An 18792-nucleotide genomic window follows, 5' to 3' on the forward strand; every position below is an offset into this window, starting at 1 on the left:
AGATTAAGCGGACAGGATTTGCTGATGGATTTAATATGGGGATACAAGATAGAAAAACGGTTTAAAAATGATTGTTAAGTGTTTTTTTGGCTTAAGCAACTGAAAGGAGATGCTGTTAATATGGAAGGAACAGTATGGAGGGGGAAGAAGGAAGGAGAAGAGCTTGTTTTTGGATGTGTTTAGTTTGAGATGCCCATTAGATACACAAATGGAGATGTCAATAAGCAATCTGTTATATACCAGCCTGTAGTTAATGGGAGGTGTGGACTGGAGATATAAACTCAGGAGTCATTGACCTATGGATGACATTTAAAGCCATAACACTGACTGGGTGAGATCACCTATGGGGTAGGATAGAAAGAGAAGAGACGAAACTAATGACTGGAGCCTGAGGAGTCCCCATGTTGGCTTGCTGTCTGGTCTTAGAGATTGGAAACCATGCTGTCCAAGTGGCATGTGTTAGTCAGGGTCCAATCGGGGGATAATACTGCACAGCAACTTGAACAGGGGAAGCTTAATATAGATAATATTAGGACTGGAGTCATGAGAGAGTGGCTAGTAAGAAGTCCAGAGAACTCTAGAGAGTATAGAATGACAGATGTAAGGGACAGTCACTACCTCTAGGGCCCCAAGGAAAAACCATTATTGAGCTCCTGGTCTCATTGGAGAGGGCACAACCACTGCTCACTGTATTCCAGGGAAGTCACTGAGATGCCACATCAATGGAACTTGCTGGAAATCTCCCACCCAGAACTTAGGAGAAATCTACCCTCTAGGGTGCTGGGGAAAGCTTTTTAGGAAGAGGTGTTCTTCAGGGGGCACTGGCTATGAAACTTCCCACGAAGGGTGCTGGGGAAGCTCCTGGCTGCTGGGTGCTGCTGCTGTGCATTGTGGGAGGCTGACATTATAGCAGCTGTCTGGGTGCAGGAATCTGGCAGTAGAGAAGCTGTTGAGAGAGCTCAATGGAAGGAAAGTCCTACTCCTGCAATGTGTCTCCGGTGTCTCTGGAAATGCCTACCGGTGTGGAGGTGGTATGGAGCTCCTGCAAGCAGGAGGGTGGGTGGCTGGTGAGTCCAGGGCCAGATAGGCCTTCAGCTGTGAGCAGAGCAACATGCAAGCTCTCAGGTTGCTGGCTGAGGAGTGGGCAAGGCAGTATCTATAAAGATGAAGGGTGTGCTTCCTGCTCTCTGAGAAGGAGGACTCTCAAGGTGAGAGCGCACCTGGGCTGCCTCCTGCCCCCACCTGTGCTGTCCCTTGCAGGCTATGCTATATTCAGCCCCAGTGAGATCCCCAAACTGGGCGTGCTTTCTCCGACCTCCTGGGTTTTGCACACCTTGTTTCCTCTGATTGGAGTACTTCCTCCTTGTCAGTACGGCTAATTCATCATCCTTCACATCTCTGCTCTGACATGACATCTTCCAGGAAGCTTTTAATAATGCTCCTGGTCTAAGTCGGGCCTCTCCTCCGTGCATCGCAGCATGGATTCCACTCTTAACCCAGCGCTTAGCATATCAAGTCATAAGTGCTTCTTTACCGGTCACAGCCTGGACTATAAGCTCTTTGAGGGCAGGGACGAAGTCTTGTTCACTGCTGTTTTCTCAGCGTTGTGTCTGACGTGTATTAAGCGTTTATCAAAAGTCTGCTGGATGAATGAATAAAGGAGGAGAGCCAGCGTGGGGTGCATGGAACGGATGGCGAGGGAGGAAGTATATGTGCAGAACGCTCATGTTCCGCCATGTTAAAGAGTTTGGGCTTTCACTAGAAGACAATGGGGAGCCACTGAGGGCTATAAGTAGGGGAGAGCCATGATCAGTTTTCTATGTGAGTAAGGGCTTTCTAACAGTGCCATGGTGAGTGAGCCGGTTGGAGACAAGAGTGAGGACAGAAGGATGAGGGTCCTGTAATGATTCCAGAAGAAGCGGGGCTGGGGAGGCTGGGGAACAGGTAGAAGGGTTCGTGTTGGTCGTGAGGTACAGGGCACTTCTCTCCGGGAGAGAAGTGGGCTGCTGGGCACTTGTTCTCAGGGCCTTTGCTGCATTTTTCCTCTCCCTCCCTGAGCTGTGAGGTCTTCCAGGGAGGGTCCCGAGCCCTCTTTCCTCTGTGCCTCTTCTGTGCCCATGACAGCAGCCTCTGCCCTCAGCAAGTCCCCAGGGGGCTGGGCTGGTGGAGTCTAGGAGGCAGTCTCCCCCCATCAGCAGTGTGATCTGGAAGGAGAGGCCAGAGTCCTGGTGATGTTAGCTTGGCAAGTTTATTGAAAACCCAGCAACGCAAAGAAAAGTATAAACAGGCACCCTGTGCCCCCACCCAGGCCCTCCCTGCAGCTTGTAGACATAAACCCCGCTACAGCGGACAGGGCTGGGCCTCCTTCACACCACCCACAGGGACGGGGCACATGCAGCACAGCAGAGCCCACCTCCCCATCTGCACCCCACCCACCTCGTGCACTCACATGCTGGAATTAAACCAATGACCCTGGGAGAGAAGCAGCTAGGACATCTGCCACTTGGAGAAGAACCATCTCAGGGGACTTAGAGATCCTCGGGCCATGAAGGACTGAGAGTCCTTCTGGGGGAGGAAGAGAAGGAAAGAACCTTCTCCTGCCAGGGAAAGGAAGAAGAAGGAAGCAAAGGACAGTGGGCTAAAGATGCCTGCAGTGTGGACAGCCAACTCTCCATTCTCCAAATTAGTCCAAGGTGGCAATGCTACCCAAACACATTCTTTTTGGCTTTGGACGGTTCCTTTTCTCCCTGGCGCACTGATTTGTATGACTGTATTGAATGTGCATTTCTTCAGGCTGTTCAATGGTGGAGAGTGATTCAAAGGACAGGAATGGGGAGTCAGGGAGAAGCCAGTGTACTGGGACTGCGGACAGAGCGTCTAGGTAGTGAGAAAATCCCCCCAGAGGACAGGGGCTGGGCGGATCAATCCCTGGGGAGGGCAGTGTCGGCCTCCTGGCAGGAGGGGTAGCTGGAATCCCCTCTGGCCCAGAGTCCAGATGCCTCTGGGGACAGAAGCAGGTGACATTGAGATGGCTCTTCCCTGGGCAGTGGCTGGCTGGCACTGGCCTCTCAGTACTTGGTCCGGCGGGAGGTGGTGGTGGACACGAAGCGGATGCTGGAGCTGCGGCTGCCACGGCCCCCGCTGCAGCTGCTGAAGCCCCCTTCGGTGGGCAGCGGGCAGGGGACGCTGGGGACGCAGGCCTCGCCCGTGAGCACGGAGCCACCCCGGGAGCCCACATTCAGCAGGTCCCCCCCAGCCGTGATGATCCGGGTCCCACCCAGGCTGGAGCCACAGGCATTGCTGGACCGGATGCTGCTGCTGCCCGAGAAAGTGACCCCACCGCGGGAGAGGGTGGAGCTGGCGACCAGGGGTTCAGGCCCACACACCACGGCACCCCGGGAGCTGCTCACGGCTGTAGGAGAGAGGGGAAACTGTCAGCGAGGTGGGCTGCCCACTCCTGGGGCCCAGTCCTCCAGTGGTCTCCCCACTGAGGGGGGCGGAGGAGGGGACAGGACTGGCGACATCAGGGGAAGTGGCCTGGGCAAGTGGTCCCTATCATCCACACAGATGACACCCATTTTTCCCTTCTCTTGTCTGGGTGACTCAAAGGCCGTGACTCAACTGAAGTTGCACATTCAGATTAAAATGGAAGAATTCAGCCAATCCCCCAGGTTGCATATAGCCATAAATTGGCTGTCATTTATATATGGCTGAAGTCAGGTTGGGCATGAGCTGGATTATCCAGATACCGGAGCAGTAGCTCCTATAAAGCTTGGGGCTTCTCTCTCCCGATTATATCATGCCCCTTGGTGGTCCCCACCAACAAGGGTCCCCTTGGTGGTCCCTCCAACAAGAGTTGCTAGTCAGTTCTCTTCCCACCCACTGATGGCTCTGTTCTGTAGCCTTCTGGTATCCCCTGGGCCTGCCTCTGTACCCCAGGATGCCAATCCAACTAAAGCTTCCTTAGCTCAGCCCCGTCTGTGGAGAGGGCTCCCGGTCCTTTCCTCTCCTTTTTTTTTTTTAATGTTTATTTATTTTTGAGAGAGAGAGAGAGAGAGAAAGAGAGAGATGGAGGGGCGGAGAGAGAATCCCAAGCAGCCTTTGTTCTGTCAACATAGAGCCTGACACGGGGCTCGATCCCATGAACCATGAGATCATGACCTGAGCCGAAATCAAGAGTCAGATGCTGAGTCGACTGAGCCACCCAGGCGCCCCTCCTTTCCTCTCCTTTTACCAGAATCCTTCCTACCATCTGTGACCTTCACTCAAGCTTGACCTCTTGCAGAAAGCCACTCCTTGCTGCCTCCCCCTCTCTGAGGGCAGGGACATCCGAGGACAAGTAGCTGTGACTACCTGACCCACCCAGGATGGCATTCAGCTCCACCATGCACCTGTGTAGATTTAAACCTTTGGATCAGAAATCTAGCTTTGTGGCTTCTGGCAAACCACATATTTTCTCTAAGTGAATAAAAAAGGGGTACTAATGCCTATTCATCTCCTCAGGGCTTTGAGGGTTAGGTGGACAGTGGAGAGGGCTTGTCTTCCAAAGAAGATTGTAATTTTAGAGAGCAGGGGCTGGTCTTTCCTGGTCTTTGTGCCCCCACCTTGCAGTGCCCAGCATAACCCCCTGTACGCTCGGCCACAAACAATACTTTGACAGCAGCAGCAGCAGCAGCAGCAGCAGCAGGGAGACATCCGCTCATTTTTGTCCCATCCCCAGCCATGGGCATGGGGCAACTCGTTGGCACAGATCTTTTCATTCTGTCTCTGGCCTTTGTCCCTGAAGGGCAAGACCACTCAAAGAAAAAAGGCTGACTCTCTTCCAGAACCCTCTCCCATCTGTTAAGCCCTACAAACCTTTGTGATTGCTTAACCCTGGGGAAGGAAGGCTCTGGGGAGATCTTGGACCTCAGCTAAGGCGATGTCCCCAGTCCAGGGGCTTGCTGGTCCTTGCTTCCCTGACTGTCATGGTCAGCCCAGCCATGGGCTCCTGATCCCAACGTGGGCCTGGGTTGAAAGGAAATTTGCAGAGCCCCAGGAGAGAAATGTGAAGAGGAAAAGACTTAAGGTTCTTACATATGTTTACTGGTCCAACACCTTCGCAGATCCTGGGGATGGAAAGGAATAAGTCAGCTCACAACCAGTGCTATTCCCTGAAAACCCGCTTGCTCTCCAAAGGGCTTTCTTGGCAGAGTGGACCGGTGGTTCTTACCCCTAGCTGTACAAGCATCCCGGGAGCTTTGAAAAAACATACACGTTCCTAGACTCTGCCCCAAAACTACTGAATCAAAATATTTGAGGAAATGTGTTATTATTATTGTTTTTAAACAGATAATCAGTGAAGCAGAACTCCCCGTGATTCCGGTGCAGCCTGTCTACAAACTCTCATTTGGGGGGCGAAAATCTAGAACCGTCTTCTAACTCCTTGGTGAGGGCAAAGGGACTAATGTTTGCAGAGAAGAGACTGTTAACTTCAAGTTAGCGGTTCTTCACCTGGTCCCCTCCCCCACTGAGTCTTTCTAGATGCCTAAGTCTGACCTCACTCCCGCGGAGAACTCTCACCGGATCTCCTCGCCCTCCAGCAGGCGCCTGTAGGTGGCAATCTCGATGTCCAGGCCCAGCTTGACGTTCATCAGTTCTTGATACTCTCGCAGCTGCCGGGCCATGTCCTGCTTGGCCTGCTGCAGGGCACCCTCCAGATCCGCCAGCTTGCACTTGGCGTCATTGAGGGCCGCCTCGCCCTGCTGCTCTGCCTCGGCCACCGCGGCCTCCAGCTTGGCCCGCTGCAGGAAGGGCAGGGTGCAGGTGGGCTTTGGCGGGGACTAGCAGATCCCCAGGTGGGGCTAGAAACACTGCCCCTCCTTCTCCTCCCCTCTCCTTTGCCCACCTGAGCCTTGGAGTGCTCAATCTCTGCCTTCAGTCTCTGGATCAGGCGGGTCAGCTCATTGATCTCATCCCGTGTGTTGCGCAGGTTGTCACAGTGCTGGCTGGCTGTCACCCGCATCTCCTCGTACTGGGGGCAAGCGAGGGATGTTACGAGGATCCAAAGTCTGAGTCAAGACTACAGCCCCAGCTGAGATGGGGGCTCGAGACCTCCGCTGCATCCACTCCATTGTACATGAGTCTTACTCTGAGGCTGCCCACACCTCTTCCTCAGTGCCCCCCACCCCATTCCGCCACCCACCTTGTTCTGGTACCACGCCTCAGCATCAGCCCGACTGCGCCTGGCAACCTCTTCATACTGCTCCTTGATTTCGTCGATGATTCCATCAAAGTTCAGGTCCCGGCTGTTGTCCATCTTCACGATGACTGATGTCTCCGAGATGTGTGACTGCAGCAATTGGATTTCCTGTGTTGGGGGATCAGTGAGACAGATGGGCTCAGCATCCCATCAGTGGCCGGGACTCTGCCACAGGGGCCCCAGGAGTGGCTTTAGGAGCAGAGAGCATTGCTCCTTTTTTTCAGATCAAAGCAACGGAGTGGACCATCCAAACCGAGGGCAAAGGAAAGGACATGAACTGCAAACCATTTCAGTTTGAATTTAAACGCTCATTATATACTTGAAGACTCCCTTTCACACTTCATTTGCTTAGGTGAATACACGGTGCCTAGGAGCTCAGTGGAGGGGAGTGAGAGCCGTGCTAGGGCCGAAACTTCTCCCTGGCATATCCACAAAGTGGCTGTGCTGCTCGTGGATCATTGAGAGTTGATAATATTCTAGAACATGGTGGTCTAGGAATTCCTATATCCCAAGTCGTTAATAGAACCAGTGGCTTGGACTATAAGGGCTCCAGAGGGAGCTTTCTTCAGCCTTTCCACTCGGAGCCAGACATTAGCACTGGCTGGCTCTGTACCTGACCAAACAGACCACTTACAAAGCAAAACGTAACTAATTCATCCAGCTAAGTAGGTCAACCACAATTTTTCTTACACCTCCTAGCAAATCAGTTTTCTGGAGTCTTTTGACCAGTAGAGAGGAAGTGAAACTCCTAGACCCCAGTCTTTGGATTGGCCAATAAGGAGTTGGATCATAGATCCAAGGAATTTATCATAGAGCTGAGTCAGGCAGCCAAGAAGCCTGCCTGCTTACCTTCCCTTATCCATTTGTAGACACATCAACATATAGAGGATATAGATTTGAATGGGAGGAAGATGTGTAATACCAAATGTTAGAAATTATGCCAGTCCAGATGAACCCCCCCCCCCACCTCCTCCTGGGAGTTCAGGCCAAGCACTGATCTCCTTGTTTAGCTCAGAAGGGGACGAATGCTTACCGCCATGTATAAGGCTTTGAGAAAGTCAATTTCCTGAGTTAGGGTATCTGCGTTGGCCTCTAGATCAGACTTATTTAAGAAAGATGTATCCACATCCTACATAAAAGAAAGAAGGATAAAATGGCCATTACTTGTACACCGTTTAAGCTTGGCAGGGTCTGGAGATGGGTGGAAAAATCAGGCCATTCCCCACTGGGCCAGGCCAGCTTTGCGATGGATGGTGGAGTCCTTGGAATGCAGCTTAGTGACCACTGTTCTTCTCCCTACTACAACATGAAAACTCCCCTGGGGGCTGTAGACATTTTCTGATGCTTATTTAGAGGCAAGGAGAATCTGGATAATCTAAGACTCTTAAAAGGTCATCTCTTCAGACCTCTGCTCTCGTGAAGACCCAGTCCTAAATAATCTGAGGCCAAATCGGAACTCCAAAGGGAACCTGTTATGACCTTAGAGGTCCCACTCTGTGCGAGTGGTCCCAGACTCCACAGGGCTGCCTGGGCAGTTTACAGGGCAGAAGGTGTCTTTGGAACATTCTGCTGTCTGGAGGAGAAGTTTGCTTGGACCTATGGCTCTCCCTTACCTTCTTCAGAGCCACAAACTCATTCTCAGCGTTGGCCCGGAATCCTACCTCCTCTTCGTACCTGGATGATAAGGATGGAGAGGGTGAATTCTCATTCTCATTCTGAGCTGAGAGCCAGTTACTCTCCTCTTCCTAGTGAGCCTCTTAAAACATCTCTGCTGCATCCAGGAGCACAGGTCCTTGTTGGCACCTACATGTTCACATCTCATCTTTGTCTCATCTTTAAGACCTTTTATGAGCCTGTGACCCTCAGTTTTTCCAAATTCTTTTTACTTTCTCAAATTAGATTTGGGGTCTGAAAATGTGGACCATTGCTATGCTCCTCTGCTAGAAAAGACTTGGAGTCATTGCACTTGAACATAGAGGATGTAGGACCCAACTCATTGTTGCACCTGAGTACTATTTTTCTGGAGTCAACGGACCCATCCCCACAGGCAAGACTAGGGACAAATCATGCCCAATACCAAGACTAGTTTTTACTCAGGAACCACAGAGGGCGTCCCCCTCCTGTCTTACATATCATTTTCCCCACTCCTATCTCTAGGCTGAGTATTGAAACCAGCATTCAACTCTGATCTGTCCAGCTGCTATTATCTGAACTTGGCAGCTGCTTTGGGGACCAAACCCTGCCTATCCTTGGTCTATGCAGTCCAGATGCCACTTACTTCTTCTTGAAACCCTCTAGGACATCCTGCATGTGGTTTCTCTCAGCCTCGAACCGGGCCCGGTCACTGTTCACTATGTCCAGCTGCCTCCGCAGGTTGGTGATATAGTTCTCAAAGAGGGGCTCCAGGTTGCTCCTGGCACATTTCTGCTCTTGGAGGAAATTCCACTTGGTCTCTAGGAGCTTATTCTGCTGTTCCAGGAACCGCACCTAAATCCACAGGGTCAAAGAAATGGCACCTGAAGAGCTTGATAGAGTCGCCTACACGTTGACCGGCTCTTCAGGTGGCCATAGATGACTCTCAGCCCCATGTTGACATTGTCCTCTTGCCTGTTGGCTTTTCATTCATCTTCTGGCTCAGTAAAAGCTGGAAGAGTAGGTCTGTGACCCCCTCCTCATGCTCAGCCAGGCTCAGCTAAACAGAAACTTTCGAACCAAAGCACCACAGTACCATTTTGCCTCTACCCTCCAAGAAAGGGGAGCAGGGATTTACCTGTATCTAAAAACTGATATTGGCCATCTCTCACAGGGAATGAGGAGCAAAATAAAGTATATTGAAGTGGGATAAAGCATTAGGAGGTAGGAATTCTCAGGTCATAAGTCATACCCACCATCCCGGATACTCCATCAGCTGAGAATTGAAGAGCTCCATCAGCTGGAGGAGAACTTGGAGATCATTTGCTCCAACACTTTGTTTCAGAGATGAGGAACCTGAAGCTCACAGAGGTGAGTTTCTATTCTCAGACACAGAGCATTCCTGCTCCATGGAGACATGGTTTGTGGGATGTCAGCTCCACATCATTGTTTCTCTCATGAGTCTGACCATCATGACTTCCTCTGGTAGTTCCCTACTATTTCTCTCAATCTAGGCAACTCAGCTGAACCTGGGTATCCCACATGGGGAGTATACGTTATTTGTTTTGTGCAAAAATTACTCCATACTCCACTTTCCTGAGCCTGAACAGATGTGGTCACACAGCCTCAGAAGCTATGACAATCTCAAAAAGGGCACCAAGATCTCAAAGGATAAAACCTTTTAAACATGTAGCCAACATCTGGCCAAAGTCTTAATTTCTAGCTTATTTGGGAGATATTTCTAAGTGACTAGATGGTAGGACTTAGTTTGTCCAGATTCCCTCAGATTTGGCTGGATGCTCCTCTCTCCTCAAGAAGACACAACCTCTGTCTTAGTCTATTCCACCTTGCAGCATTTCCTCAAGTTTGTCCTTGTTTTGCAGCCGAGTGACCCAGAAATCATACTGCGGTGCCTGAAGGTTCTGGGTCAAGGTTGATTCCCCAGGCCTGGGCTGTTTCTTCTTAAGGGAGAGGACACCCCAATGCATTTTAGCTCTCACCATCCCAGACCCAGAGACTGAGCTGTTATAAGTACCTTGTCAATGAAGGAGGCAAATTTGTTGTTGAGGGTCTTGATTTGCTCCTTCTCATCCTTCTTCACCCTCTGGGCATTGGGATCAATCTCCAGGTTGAGGGGGGTCAACAGGCTCTGGTTAACAGTCACTGCTGTGATAGATGGGGCTGCTGGGACTCCAACTCCTCCAACTCTGTAGCCAAAGCCAGGGCCGCCAAAGCCATAACCAAGGCCACTGTGGGCTCCAAATCCCAGACCAACACAACCGCTGGCCCCAAACCCCAGACCAGCACCACTCCCATCACCAAAGCCAAAGGCCATCCCACTGCCAGCACCAAAGCCAACTCCACAGCGGATGGGACGAGGGCATACTGCTGCCATCCGGGGTGAGCACGATCCAAAAGTGATGACACTCCGACTACCAAAGCTCCCAAGACCCCGGAAGCCGGGCCCACTCCTGCAGGAGACAGAGCTGGCCCGGAAGCGGTTCAGGTTCTGGGGGGTCACTGCTGAGCAAGAGCTGAAGTTGCCCATGCGGCGACCAGAGCTGACTCTGTAGGAGCGGCAAGACATGATGACTTCCTGGGTGAGGACAGAGCAGGGATTGCAGAATGGGGCAAGCTTGAGCTGGGAGTCCCTCTGAGGCTAGTGGATCCCTCTTTCCCCTTTTATGTGTCTGGGGATCTGAGGATTGGCCCCATAAAAACAAAAAAAATCCATTTGGACACATTTATGAGCTTGGGTAGTTAGCAGAAACTCTTCATGCCTGTAAGTTTATTAATAATGAGCTAATCTCAGACACACCTATTCTCCTCAAGATCAGGGCTACAACATCACACCTATAAACATTAAAAACACATAAACACAAACATTATGGTCTTATTTTTTCCCACAAGTCCACCACAATTGCCATTATGGGGACATTAATTTGCCTTGGTCATAAATCCAATAGACTTTTTCACTGTTACTGTGGCTAACCACCAGAAAGTTAGGTTGGTAACAACTCCAGCAAGAGGTTCAAAAGGATGCATCCATACAGATATAAACTCCTGAATAGATGGGGGTGTACAGAAAAGACAGGGTCTGCACAGTTCCGAGTAACAAATGGTATGGCAAGAATACAGTTTATTGCATCTCTATAGATGGATTAAGTAGGCCAAAAACCTTTTGTACTGCCTTATCTGTTCTCCATGCTCCAGTCTGGCTGCCTATGTAAGAGTTGAACCTTCAGGAAAGCTCATTTGGGTTAGTACAGACGCATGTCTGATTTGAGATACTCAGAAGAGATTAATTCACTAAGTTTTAGTTCATTCAAAAATTATCAGTTGCCTACTCTGTCCCAGGCAATGTGCATGATGCTGAGGGAACACAGATAGACAGTCTCAATGGTGGGGGAAGATTTAGCTTAAGGACTTCCACTAGTCAATACTTCCATGGTATAATATGAGGCCAAAGCATGCCAATGGTTTGGCCATGTACCTGTGTGGAAAGTTAACCACATGATTTTGAACCCCCCAAATACACATTAGGGCTGATCTATAGTCTTGTGTGCAGGTTTCTTGCATTATTGATGAATCTTTGGTTAGGCTGGAGAGATCCAAAGCTCTAAGTGTCTGGCCTATGGCCATACCACTCTGAATACACCTGATCTCATCAGGTCTCAGAAGCTAAGCAGGGTCAGGTCTGGTTGGTACTTGGATGGGAGACAAAGAATAAGCATCTGGACAGAAAATGAAAGTTATAAGCAACTGGATATTATCATTGTTATCAATATTGCAGCTCTTTCAGGATCCAAAAACAAGTGTTTGCCATTTCTATTGTAGTGTGACACATGGTTCATTCTACTTGCCCTGTGCCTGGTGGTTGTTGTGCTTGACTGGATGCTTGGGATCCTTTAGGATGCTTGGGGCTCTACTTGGAGGGAGGTGTGTGCTTTTGCCCTGAGCTATCCAGCTTGAGGCTTCACTATTTTCTCCCTTTCCAATCTCTACAGCATTTATTTCCTTTTGTCCATTAGCTAGGACTTCCAGTATGATGTTGAAAAGCAGGGGTAAAAGGGGGCATCTTTGCCTTATTTTTAATTTTAGTGGGAAAGCTTCAAGTTTCTCACCATGAAGTATGATGTTAGTTGTAGGTTTTTTGTAGATTTTTTAAAAATCAAATTGAGGAAGTTTCCCTCTGTTCCTAGTTTACTACTCCATTCCATAGACCCAGCTATCAGGTGCATGAGTAAAGAGAGAAGCAGGAAAGTAATAACGAGAGAATTCTTTTTGTGAAGATTACTGGTGATCTCCATGTTGCTAACTTCAGTGGTCTGTCCTCAGCCCTCACTTACCTTCTCAGCTATATTTGCCGTCATTGATCATTCCCCTTTCCTGGAAATCGTTTCTTCTTTTGGTTTCCAGACACCATGCTATCCTGATTGTCTTGCCATATTACTGACAGCTTCTTTTCAGTTGCCAGTTTCTTATCGTATCCCCAACCTCTACACACTGCAGCATCCTTGGGCCCAAGCTTCGTACCTGTTCACATTTTTATCTACATGCATTCCCTTGGTGACATCATACAGTCTCATGCCTTAAAAAAACTTTAAATGTTTATTTACTTTTGAGAGAGAGAGAGAGAGAGAGAGAGAGAGAGAGAGAGAAGACACAGAAACGAAAGCAGGCTCCAGGTTCTGAGCTGTCAGCACAGAGCCCAACGCAGGGCTCAAACTCATGGACCGCAAGATCATGACCTGAGCTGAAGTCGGACACTTAACCCACTGAGCCACCTAAGCACCCCAAGTCTCATGTCTTTAAAACTGTCTATCCACTGATGACTACCAAGACATATCGCTATGGTGAACATCCCTTCTGTCCTTCACACTTACATTTTAATAATCCACATCTTTATTTGGATATCAAATAGGTGTCTCAATCTAATGTATCCAACGCTGTTTTCCCAATGCCATTCCCACTAAATATATTCTACTTGCCAAGCTCACTATCCCTTTAGTAGCTCAGGCCAAAAATCTGAGCGTCATCCTGCTTCCTCTGCTTTGTTTTCATAGCTCACATTCAATTCATTGGCTAATCCTATTCCAGGCTTCCTACTCCCTCTCACCACCCCACTGCTACCATGTTGCCCAAGCCCATCACTTCTCACAGGGCCCATTGGTGTGCCCTCCAGCTAGTCTCCCTTTCCCCCTCAGTCTTTCTTAACAGCACAGAGTGATCCTTTAAAAACCTGTTAGATCATGTCATTTCTATGCCCTCCTGGTTTCCCATCCCACAGAGTAAATGGCATGCAGAAGTCTATGGTCCCCTTTCACTGACCTCATTTCCCTCTATCCATCTGGGTGCTTACCAGGCTCCAGCCACCCTGACCTTCTGGTTGTCCATGAAACAGACAGGAAAAGTCCTGCCTCAGACACTTTCCCACTTGCTGTTTCTCCACTGGGAACTTCTTTTCCTCACATAGCTTCGTGGCCCAGTCCCTCAGCTCTTCAAGGTCCTTGTTCATAGGTCATCCCCTAAAGTCCCCTCCCCAAGCTTTCCCGATCCCTCCTCTCATTGTTGCCATCAGGGGGCCTCTCCTGTATGGGTCTGCTTGCTGGTCTTCTGCCTTCCCTGGCTGGAATGCAAGTTGCAGGATGCAGGCACTTGTGCATTTTGTGCACTCTGTGTCCCCAGGGCCTAGTAGAGTGGGGCACATGATGAGAATGCCTAGTTTTGTAGAATGCATGAATACACCTCAAAGATTCAAAGCAAGACAAGGGGGAGAAAGGAGCAGGAAGTAGGAAGAAGAGGAATTTGAGCATTTGATTTTGGGGATATTTCATGAAGAGGAGACTCCGGGCTCCAAAGTGGACAGGCATGGCCCTGAGGATGATGGCGGGGTAGAATCTCAAGTGCTTATTGGGGACCCAACCCAGTTTGTCCTCCAGGTCTGGCCTCTGGGGCTGTGAGTAAGGGGATCTAGGTGGTTGGGAAGGAGAATGGAGGACCCCTGGGGATGTGAAAGTGGGAAAGAGGCGTTGAGAACACCGGTGAGTGTGCCAGGCCAACGACAGGGACTTGACACAGTCCTTGGAGTCAGATGGACCTGGGTTCATTCCCAGTTTTGCCACCTGCCAGCAGAGTGACCTTGGATGGTGGTGCACCGAGGGCAGATGGGGAACAGGGCTCTGCTGCGGGTTCTTGTCTGTAGAGAACTTCAAAACTATAATACAACTGACTGAGTGTCAGTCTGCTTGTTACTATCACTGCTCACTGGCCATTTCGAACAGTGTTGGGCAGCAAACATGCCCCCTCTGGGGTATACCGGTGACCTGGGGGAAGTCCTTTAACCTCTCTAAGCCTCAGTTTTCTCATCCGTAAAATGTACTGACACCTCCTTTTCCTTCACAGTATTGTGGAGATACATGTGAAAATGTCTGGGGCAACGCTGTGGCAGCTGGTGTGGTCACTGCCGTCCATCTCTCCCCCTCGCTCTCCTCCCTCCCTCCCTCTCTCTGCTCCTCCTGTCTCTTTTGCACAAGCCTCCCCTCCCTGCTAGACGGCCACCCCTGCTCCTATCCAGCAACCGCCTCTTCCTGCACCACAGTCACACTTCACTTTCATCACCCGCCAGCCCAGCCATTCTGGGGCTGTCCTTGGCTTCTGCTTCCTGCGGGCCTGACCAGGCGGGGCAGGTGGGACCAGTCAGGCATAACTCCGGTTCTGGAATGAGCTATCACCATCAGCAGTTTATAGTTCTGAGGTGTCATTCCACCAGATGATGCAGAACACAACCCTCAGCAGGTTCTTCAGGGTAGGGGGGTGGCACGTAGGCAGCAGGTGCCCTGGAAACTCTGGGCTGGCGGGAGCTTTTGCTGCCCTGACAGTTCCTTCCTGCTGCTGTCAGTCAGTCCGGGTGCAATCCCCAGATCTGGGGCCTGAGCCCAGCCATGGCTCCTCCCAGGATGGCTGTGGGATGGGTGCCAGCGATCTGCCCTCTGTGCCGTGGGGGGAGGCAGAGCCCCTGAAGCGTGGGGAGAGGCCCTGTCCTGGGTCTGGGAACCCTGGGCATGCTGTGGCTGTGTGTGCGTGTGGGAGGGAAGGACAGGGAAATCCCAGAGGCTGAGAGGCTTTGCTTAAAGCCGCCTTCTTCCAAATGTTTCCGTTTTGCCCCGAGACAAGTTTGTGCTGGAAAAAGACACTCCCTGGGAGGTGTTCATGCTGGGACCTGCAGCCCCCCCGTGGGAAGGGAAGCTTGGGAGTCCCCCAGCAGAAAGAGGGGAGTGGTGGGGAGAGGCTGAGCCCACCCCTGCCTAGGCCTTCCACTCCTCTACCCTCTCCGACTAATGACACTTGGATGGAATTTAAACACCTCCCCCGGAGAGACAGAGCACCCCTCTTATTTGGGGATCCCCACTCTTCCAGGCAGGAGGATTTTTCTCAGGTGTAATCCCAGTTCCTTACATTGCCCAGGCAGCTGTCACCTGACCAGGGTGAAAATGCTGCTCCTGGAAGGTGCACTGGTCAAGGCGCTTCTACAGCCTTGCTGGGCACTGCTGTGTGCCTGGCACTGCGTTTAGCTCCTGGGATGGCTGGGGCCCAGCTGGGTGCCTTCCAGCAGACACAGCGATCCTGTTCCCTGGTCTGTTCGCAGGGCTGCTTCGGAGGTCATTTTCCCCCAGTCCAAGCCCTGGTGGAGAGCAGCAGTGGCGGGTGCACTGGGGCCACTGAGAGGACTGGGGTGAGGAAGGGATCCTGGCCAGACAAGGGCCGTCGGGCAGGGCAGAGGGGACCTGAGGGAGGAGGAGGTGGGGCTGGGAATGGTCTCGTGGGGAGAAGAGAGGTCCTGGTGAGGAGAGGGACAAAGAAATGGGAGACATTCTGGGGAGACAGACACAGAAACAAGGAGCTTCATTCTGGGTATTTCCACTGTCCCCAGGCCCCTTTGGGCTGTTCCCGTCCTGTCTTCAGAGAGGTGCTCTGGAAGAGGCCAGGATTTGGATTCCCGAGGCCCAGAGGGATGCAGTGAAACTCAGACATCAGGCAGACGATGGTCTTGCAGATCCTCTCTGTCTGTATCCCAGCACCCTCTCTGCACAGGGCTGGCCCTGGGTGCAGGTGCCTAGGTGAATGGAATGTGAACCATCGGGCCACCACCAGGAGGCACTTTTGTCCCATCTGCCTTGAGTCAGCTCCTAGTGGGAGGAGGGAGGAAGAATGGGGGTGGTGCTGCACAACACTGAGGGGGACTGCATGGTGGGCAGTCTGGAGGGGGATGGCCCATGCCTCTGGGTTCCCTTCCAGGACACAGCTTGGGTCTCCCACCACTGGGGCCAGTTTTGCCTCGTGGACTGTTCAGATAGCCTCCTCTCTCCCTGGGCCTCTGCCCTCTGAAAGGGAAGTCCCAAAGGGACCGTAGGCATGTGGAGCCCACCTCACAGTGAGGGTGGCGAACCCGTCCCCTCCTTTATTCCGGTGGGGTGTTTCCTGGGCCTCAGGGAGCCATCTGTGAGCTGGAGGTGGGTGGTCTATTGGAATCTCTGTTTTTGCTGACTCCAGGCCAAAGCACCCCTGTAGTTTTCAGAGCTTTGTATATTCATCAGCAAGTTGCTTCTTAGCAGGGCTCTAGGGCCAGGCCCAGAGCGACGGGGCTGCAAGTGGGAACGGATGCTGGGAGGCCTTGCTCTTGCGTGCCCGCCTGCCTGCCCCCTGTGCGGATGTCCCACTCTCCTGACTCTTACCGGCTCACGCACGGTGCGCTCTGGCTCACAGTTGCCGGGCCCTTGGCCTGGAACTGCCACCGGGCTTTCTTCCCCTGAGTCTTACTTCCCTTCAGGGTCCAGTTTGCCTGCCTTCCTCCTTGGGACCATCCCAAAACCTGGGGCTGGGTGGGACCCTCAGTTATGACCCCCTCCACAGCAGTTCTCACATGTGTAATCTCCCGTTCCAGGTCTCTATGCCCTGCTAGGCTGTATGCCCTGGGAGGCACGGACTGGGGCCAGGGCCTCATTAAAAAAACCAAAGAGCTCAATGGAGATATAATTCACATATCATGGAATCCACTCACTTAAAAATACACAGTGTGGTGGTATACGCTCAGACTCACGAAACTGTCACCATTGCCAAATTTGGAACATTTTCACCACCTCAAAAGGAAGCATTTAGTTATCACCCCCCGCCCCCCATCTTCTCCTCCCTCCAGCCCTAAGCAACCACTAGTTGGCTTTCTGTCTTTACAGATTTCCCTATTCTGGGCTTTCATAGGAATGGAGTAATAGAACACGTGGTCTTTGTGTCTGGCTTCTTTTCCTTACTATGATGTTTTCAAGGATCATCCGTGTGGTAGCACGGATCAGTACTTCATGCCTTTTCATGACCAAATAATACTCCATTGTGTGGATACGCTACATTTTGATGATCTGTTTGTCCATTGGTGGACATTTGGGTTGTTTCCACCTTCTGGTTGTTGTGAATAACGCTTCTATGAGTGTTCACATATAAGTTTTTGTGTGCACGCGTGTTTTCATCGCTCCTTGGTATATACCTTGGAGAGGAATTGCTGGGTCGAATGGCAGGTCTGTATTTGCCATTTGGAGAAACCACCAGACTGTTTCCCAAAGTGCCTGCACCATTTTACAGGCCCTGCTGTGGGCTCTAGGAACTGTATCTACCCTGTCTGCTGAGTAAGTCAACCCTGACTGGAGCTGTCTTGCTCATCACCGTGTCACCAGCACCCCTGGGTGGCCTGACCCATAGCAGGTGATTCCTAAGTGTGTATTGAAGGAATGAAAAAGTGAATGAACGGGTTCTCTTGAATATGCTGCCCTACGCTTTCACCCAGGCTCTATCCTTACAATCTTCTCTGTGAACGTCTCTCTTGACCCCCTTTCTGGGCATGATCATTAGTTGTCTTTTCTTGTTTCCATGCTCGTTGCCTCTCATTATCTATGACTCCTCAATGAGGTCAAGAGTCCCTCCAGGGTTAAGAGAGTGTCTTAGTCACCTCTGTATCACCAGCTTCTAATGCAGGGGTTGGCACAGAATAGATGCTCTGCATGGGGCTGTGGGGAAAGGGCAGCTGCACCCTAACACTCGGGAGAGGGGATTGTGGTGGGGGGATTGTTACAGGGCATGAGTGAGTCAGCAGGAAGGGTTTGGGGGCCCCACAGAGGGTGGAAATGCTAACACCAAGCCTCAGCTCCGGGTCTTAGGGCTCCCTAGGAGGGAGAGGAGACTAGGGGGTCCTCCCCACTGGGTGGGCTGCTGCCCATCCGCACTGCTGTCCCCAGGCCATCACTTGATCTGCACAGAGACTGGTCCAGGATGGGGCGGGGCACAGAGCCCAAGGCTTGGAGGCCACTGAGTGTAGCTATGATAGGGGCCCACAGGCTTTCTCTAGGAGGTGTGCAGGCGACCATGTGGTGAGGAAGCCTATGTGCACAAGGCCATGGTTTTCAACAAGGCAAGTGACTCACAGTCTATAGGGGTGGGATATGCCGGTTTTAAATGTGATTTGTGTGGATCCACCTTTATTCCACAGGCTACTCGCAAATTATTCATAGGTAGCTTTTCCGTTTGTATAATAGCCTTGGTTCCCACTCCCAAGCCTCCCAGCACCCAGACCCCAAAGGCTGCTCATTGGTTCCCCTTCAGCCTTCTCGTACCCCACAGGGCAAGGGGAATAATCCTGATTCCTGCCACCTGTGAACAGTCCATTTATTGGGAACAGACAAACCCAGAGGCTCATGGCAGAGGTGGTGTCTCCCTAGATGGGTGATGCTACTGCCTGATGCAGCCCTAGGGGCCTCTGGGGAGAGGGGGTCAGCACAACCCCTTGTGACAGCCCCTGAGCCAAAGCCTCCAAGTTTCTGGGCAGCCCCACATCACCGTAGCCAGGAAAACACATTTATAACAGACCCAAAGCA

General features: G+C 51.3%; 1 protein-coding gene across 1 annotated transcript; it reads right to left on the reverse strand.

Annotated features, from left to right (window-relative positions):
• Nucleotides 1-3068: 3068 nt before the first annotated feature.
• Nucleotides 3069-10460, reverse strand: KRT84 (keratin 84). Its single transcript, XM_007073099.2, has 9 exons — nt 9909-10460; nt 8520-8728; nt 7855-7915; nt 7275-7370; nt 6185-6349; nt 5888-6013; nt 5563-5783; nt 5077-5108; nt 3069-3412 (listed from the first exon to the last, which is right to left on the reverse strand). The coding sequence occupies exons 1-9, from the start codon at nt 10458-10460 to the stop codon at nt 3069-3071; spliced, it is 1806 nt and encodes a 601-aa protein (XP_007073161.2).
• Between the last annotated feature and the right edge of the window lie 8332 nt (nt 10461-18792).

Source organism: Panthera tigris, chromosome B4 (assembly GCF_018350195.1).
Source record: "Panthera tigris isolate Pti1 chromosome B4, P.tigris_Pti1_mat1.1, whole genome shotgun sequence".
NCBI lineage: Eukaryota > Metazoa > Chordata > Mammalia > Carnivora > Felidae > Panthera > Panthera tigris.